The sequence below is a fragment of the Acanthisitta chloris genome, unplaced genomic scaffold, assembly GCF_000695815.1.
Source record: "Acanthisitta chloris isolate BGI_N310 unplaced genomic scaffold, ASM69581v1 scaffold3231, whole genome shotgun sequence".
Classification (NCBI taxonomy): domain Eukaryota; kingdom Metazoa; phylum Chordata; class Aves; order Passeriformes; family Acanthisittidae; genus Acanthisitta; species Acanthisitta chloris.
The window spans coordinates 35,510-41,609 of NW_008657493.1; the positions used below are offsets into that span (position 1 = coordinate 35,510).

The window sequence follows — 6,100 nt, forward strand, 5'->3', positions numbered from 1 at the left end:
AGAAGCAATCTGATGGGACTTTTGTTTGACGAGATATGGGACTATTACACATTCCTGTCCAGTGGTCTGACATGGTGCACAAGGATATGACACTACCAAATGTGATAGGCTTCTCTGACAGCACAGGAGCCTGCCACTGGTACAGATGTCTTTGTGATCTGTTGCAGTCTGTCTATCTCTAATTTATTTATTTTTAGTCCTATATCTTAAAAGAATATATTCTGCCTATTAGTAGTGTCTTGGTTAACAAAAGCTGAGAAGTATCTGGGAATTCGTCTTATGAATGTCTAAAATTGGTGGGTTTTTCTTCAGAATAGCTGGAAAGGAAAAAAGTACAGTCAAATGTATGGTGTAGCACACTTCTAACGCAAAGCTACACACTGTGCTGCTGCTTCTGTTTGCTGGGAAGGAGATAATGCTGTCTCCTCTGTGCATGATTTTCTTTGAAACCCACTACACAACGTTTAACAGAAGGCGTTAGTATAATCTGTGTTTTGCATAAGGGATGTCATCACATTCAGCAGCAACAAAGTTCCTTTGAAAAAAAAGAGAGGGGGGAGGATTTTTTCTTATTTGAAGTAGCTTAGTAGCTGAACAGGGCAAAAAAATTACCATAAAGTGACTGCAGCATTCTCAGAAATGTCCTTAGTGCTGTTTGCATTTATTCTTAAGTGTCTGCACTGGCGTTTACATCTTTGCTGTTCCTTAAAGCAACATTGTAGGCGGTAGGAACAGCAGCAGTCTCCTGGCTGGGTTCCCATCCCTTGGGAAGCCCCAGAGACTGTTATGTCAGTAGGTTTCCCGAGTGCCTTGTGAAGGTTTACACAAAAAGCAAACTCAGAAGGTGCATTTCTCTCCCCATCCCCAACCCAGTTGTCAGACAGACTTTGATTTTTGTACTTTAAACTCCAATGCTAAATTAACCCGAGGTGCTGCTTCTAGTTAACTCCATGAAATTAATTAGGGTTGGAGGGTTGTCTATGACACTTTATTTTTCTCACGATCTCGGAACAAATATGAATCTTGCTTTTAATAATTCTCAATGGCCTCTCTTGTTTGTTTTTGCTCCTTTTAGAAAAACAGCTGACTGCTAGCAACTGTTTAGGAATATTAGCCATGGCTGAAGCCATGCAGTGCACTGAACTATACAACATGGCCAAAGCTTATGCCCTGCAGATTTTCCCAGAGGTGGCAAACCAAGAAGAGATCCTTAATATCTCAAAAGACGACTTCATTTCCTACATGTCCAATGACAGCCTGAACACCAAAGCGGAGGAGCTGGTGTATGAAACAGTGATAAAGTGGATTAAAAAGGACGCTGCAATCAGAGCTCAGGTAAAAATAATCTCAGCAGCCTCACTCTGCTCTGTTCCCATGAATGCCTCTTTTAGAATAGAAACCATCTCCATGCAATTTTAAACATGAGGGTGCGTAGGAGATGGGAAGGGCAGTTCAGATAAAAAAAGAGAAACGGAATGCAGGCTATGTACAAAATGTATGTAATTTCAAAATCTGATCCCCATATCTGATCATTTAGAATCAAAATCTCATTTGTGACATGCATGGTACAAAGCTGGGGCCTTGAGTTGTTGACTGCAGGCTCAGTCAGAGATAAATTGGGAAGAATTACAGTTGTGCAATGCTGCTTTAAGAAGGGGATGCATTTTAGTAACAGCAGGAAATAAAAATCTGTCAGAAAATCTGTATTTCTTTTGATGCCACATACTGAATGAGTATAACTTCAGTTCACAAAAAAAGATTCTGTATCTTTATTGGCTGCTTAGATAACCCCTTGGGGTTTGTATACTTATTAGAGTTAACCTTTCTCAAGCATCTGAGCTATGCAGTCTGCTCTTGACTAAAGAAACTGAGCCTAGCATTGTCTCCAGATAAAAGCTAGAAGCAATGACTATTTGGAGGCTGATGATTGTCCCTGGGACCAGAAAACATCCCTGGTGGTGTCTAAAAGCCTGCTGCTTGCCTTCAGTGCAGCTCTTGCAAGTCAGCTTTTGTGGGTATTGAACTGTGGTCTGAAGCCAAAACCTCTCCATTTGGAGGCCAGTTCTCCCAAAATACCCCACAAGGGGAAGGTTCCTCCTTTCCCCTTCTTCAGAGGCCAGAGTTGTTTCTGTTGATCATCAGCCACAGTTTTGGCTGGTTTATGGAGGACAGCCCAATTGCTTATGGACCAGACTGAGTCTCAGGGAGACACTTGGCTCCACATTATTGATGCCATGCCACATTATGGCAGCCTGTACCTTCTCGATTTAAATGGGAATTCAAGTACCTAAATGTGCAGCGGGATGTTAAATGTCTCATGGGATAAAAGAAATTATATAAAAACGTTGTATCTTACAGTTGTTATACCTTAACGAAATATGAGAACTGTAAGAAAGAGAGTTCTTATAGCTGCAGTAGCTGTCACCCTCTTAGAGGTAATAAAAATATCCTCTGAAGTTTAAAACTGTACTTTATCTCAGTTTTTTTATTTAAATCCAATTTTTAGACATATTTTATGGAAGAAGAAGTATATAATATACATATATAGTACAAAACTCCTGCCCCCACAGGCATTCATGCCCTGGCGCAATGGTAACGCAATTGGCAAAATATATTTTTTGCCAATATATTTTGGCAATTGTGTTACCACTGTGCCAGGGCATGAATGCCTGTGGGGGCAGGAGATCCATCACTGCGGGGCTGCCTGCACCTCCAGCACTGACAGCTCTTCCCAGGGAGGACTGAATGGTGCATGGCCAGTGCTTGTGTGCATGGTGCTGCCAGCCCGTCCTGGGTGTGCTCTCTGGGACAGCTGGGCCAGGTTTGCCTAACCAGATGATCTCCAGAGGCCCCTTCCAACCCTAACGATGCTGTGATTCTGCGATTCTGTGCTCTGGAGCAGCTGCACATCTGCACTTCACCTCTTAAGTGGGAGAAGTAGGAATTCCTGCTCTCCCCGGGCTGCAGGATAAGTGTGTTAAGGACAGTGGGGTACTGCATGCTGAGCCAAACACTGCTGCCCTTGCTGCTCCACCAGCTCAGGCCCTGGTCCCTGCAGCAGGGGATGTGGCTCAGCAAGGCAGTGCCATGCTGGGGACCCGCCACGCTCTCTGACCACCTCCTCCATGTGCTAGTGGTGTTATTTAGTATTGTCCAATGTTATTATTGCCTTAAACATTTACACAATATCATTGATTTATTGAAATGGACCTCTTTTTGGCTCCCGTTGACCTTGAAAAATGCACTGGTTTACAGAGTATTTCCCTGATTGCTTAAAGTTTGATGGCAGCAGTCAGCTCTTGGCCGTTCTGAACTTAATGCGACCTTAGGAGTTATTCCCAGGGGCTAGAGTTCAAGGACCCTGTGGCAGGAGCCTGTTTGCCTGGTGCCAACAGAAAGTGTCACTCACCAGGCAGTCTGCGTTACATTCTCAAAATTATGGGTTTAAATATTTCCTTCTGCTCCTGCAATGACAATGTTGGGAATTTGGTTTTTTTAAGTGGTGAGTTTTCTTGCTGACGCCACCACCACCATCACTTCCTCTTTTCCTTTCATGTGGCTGTTGAGTTGGTTTTCTGGGGTTTTTTATTCCCAAGTTTCTTTCTCCTCTGTCCTGGTTCTGCAGCGCTTTTGTAGTTTATGATGGCAGTTTTATTTGCTTCTCCAAATTTCTCTGTGGTGCTTTGGTTTCATGCATTACTTTACAAGAGCTTTTAATTTTTAATTTGTATTTATCCAGAGATAAGGGTGTTGCATAAATTAGTATTAAAGATACCAAGCAGATAACTATTTCCCTGCCCAATCCTACCACTAAACCAGTTTATTTAGATAGTAGCTCTCACTTTCCTTAGTACTCTGTGCACTGCTTGATCTATTATAAAGCTCTTAGTTAAATAGGTACTTATCTTCTAAAAGTAGGAGCTCACACCATGAAAAGTACCATCTTTATAATAATGACTTCTTCATTTTCAGAGCCCAGGAACAAATAGCTCCCATGGTGGATAGGAAAGAAGATAAACCTGAATAATCTTATTTCTGATAAAGATGATGATGAGTGAAAATTTGTGCTTGGTGTGTGGCAAGGCCCACCTGCCAGGAACTGCCTATGCTACTGTGAGATGCACAGGCTGCTTAGAGCTTTGCAGAATGGGGTGACCATGGCAATACTGAACATGGGATGGACCTTCTTACAGGAGTAGTGCATGGATATTTTGATTTTGCTCACAGTTTGGAGATGGATTCTATGAGCTGTCTTTAGATTATTTGGGGTGGAAGACACCAGGACTGCTGGGGCTTTGTTGGGAGAGATGTTGAAGAGCTTTTAGCCATGACTTCCAACAGCCCCAAGACATCACTCCAGCTCTACTGCACTCCTCAGATGACCAGTCTGGTTTTATTTCTCACTCCCAAAGGCAGTCATCATAGAATCATAGAATTTTAGGGGTTGGAATGGACCTTACAGATCATCTAGTCACAACCTCTTCCATGGCCAGGGACCCATCCCCAGTAGACCAGGATGCTCAAGGCCTCATCCAGCCTGGCTTTGAACACTGCCAAGGCTGGGACAGCCACCACGTCCCTGGGCAACCTGTTCCAGTGTCTTCTACCCTTATAGTACAAAACTTTTTTCTAGTATCTAACCTAAACTTCACCTTCCTTCAGTTTGAACCCATTACCCCTTTTCCTATCATTGCAGTTCGTAACAAAGAGTCCCTCTCTGGCTCCCTTGTAGGCCCCTTCAGATATTGAAAAGATGCTATGAGGTCTCCACGCAGTCTTCTCTTGTCCAGGCTGAACAGCCCCAACTTCCTCAGTCTGTCTGCGTAGGAGAGATGCTCCAGGCCTCCTACCAACTTCATGGCCTCCTCTGGTCTTGATCCAACAGTTTCATGTCCTTCTTGTGTTGAGGGCACCAGAACTGCATGCAGTATTCCAGGTAGGGTCTCACAAGAGCGGAGGGGGAGAATCACCTCTTTTGACCTGCTGGCCACTTCTTTTGATGCAATCCAGGGTTCGATTGGCTTTCTGGGCTGCTAGCACACACTGCTGGCTCATGTTGATTTTATCATCCACTGGCACTCCCAAATTTTTCTCCTTGCTGCTGGTCTCAATTACTTCCCCATCCAACCTGTAGGTGTGCCTGGGGTTGTCATGTCCCAGATTTAGGACCTTGCACTTCATTTTGTTGAATTTCATGAGGTTTGCATTGTTCCACCTCTCAAGGTCCCTCTAGATGGCATCTCTTCCCTCCAGCACGTTGACTGCCTCACACAGCTTGGTGTCATCAGTGAACTTGCTGAGAGTGCACTCAATCCCACTGTCCATGTTGCCAGCAAAGATGTTGAACAATATTGCCCCATCACTGACCCCTGAGGGACACCACTCGTCACTGGTCTCCACGTGGACATTGAGCCGCTGACCACAACTCTCTGCGTGCGACCATCCTGGCAGTTAAATCTGTCAGGGTCTGGATTTCCAGGCCCCCCCACTTTCTTCATATCTCCCCATCTCCCTTTACCTTGATAGGTCAGGCTCTACTGTCACATTTTTATTTTCAATAGTTGCAATGGCAGGTGACTAAAATGCCTCTTTGTCAGCTTCTTCCTAGTCCTGCATTGGTGATTCTCCCAAAGGTGGAGGTCTGGCACAAACAGGGAAAGGTCTGTGCTCTTCATCTCACCTGCATGTCCATCTTCCGTGGCAAAGCCTGGCAGGGGCTCGCTCAGCAGAGACATTCCTGCAGTGGAGCTTCTCTCTGAATCAGCACCCTCTGCCCCCAGGGCAGCTGCAGCCCTCCAGAACTCCTTGTGCTGTAATGGCTTTGTGTCACTCTGCAGTGCAGGCTCACGCCTGGGGACAGTAAATCTCACCACTTGTGTTCCCTGCACCACAGCCTCATGCCGTGCTCTTACAACAACTTATCCATCACTGCCTCCCCTCCTGTCCAATCCCTTGCTGAAAGCCTCTGGGAAGGAGATTTTTAACAGAGCCTCCCATTCTCCTGGAAGGGCGCTGAGTTTGCTGTCTACCTGCTCTTCTCTGCCTCTCTAAAAGCTTTTCTTCAGGTGTCTAATTGTTTCTGCTTGTGTTAATTCTTTCC

General features: G+C 44.9%; 1 protein-coding gene across 1 annotated transcript in view; it reads left to right on the forward strand.

Annotated features, from left to right (window-relative positions):
* The window catches only part of KLHL29 (kelch-like family member 29), a 73,355-nt gene that overhangs the window by 20,591 nt on the left and 46,664 nt on the right, over positions 1–6,100 (forward strand). Inside the window, exon 3 of the mRNA XM_009084722.1 lies at positions 1,076–1,335. Coding sequence (XP_009082970.1) covers positions 1,076–1,335 — 260 coding nt within the window. The remainder of the gene's footprint in view (positions 1–1,075; positions 1,336–6,100) is intronic.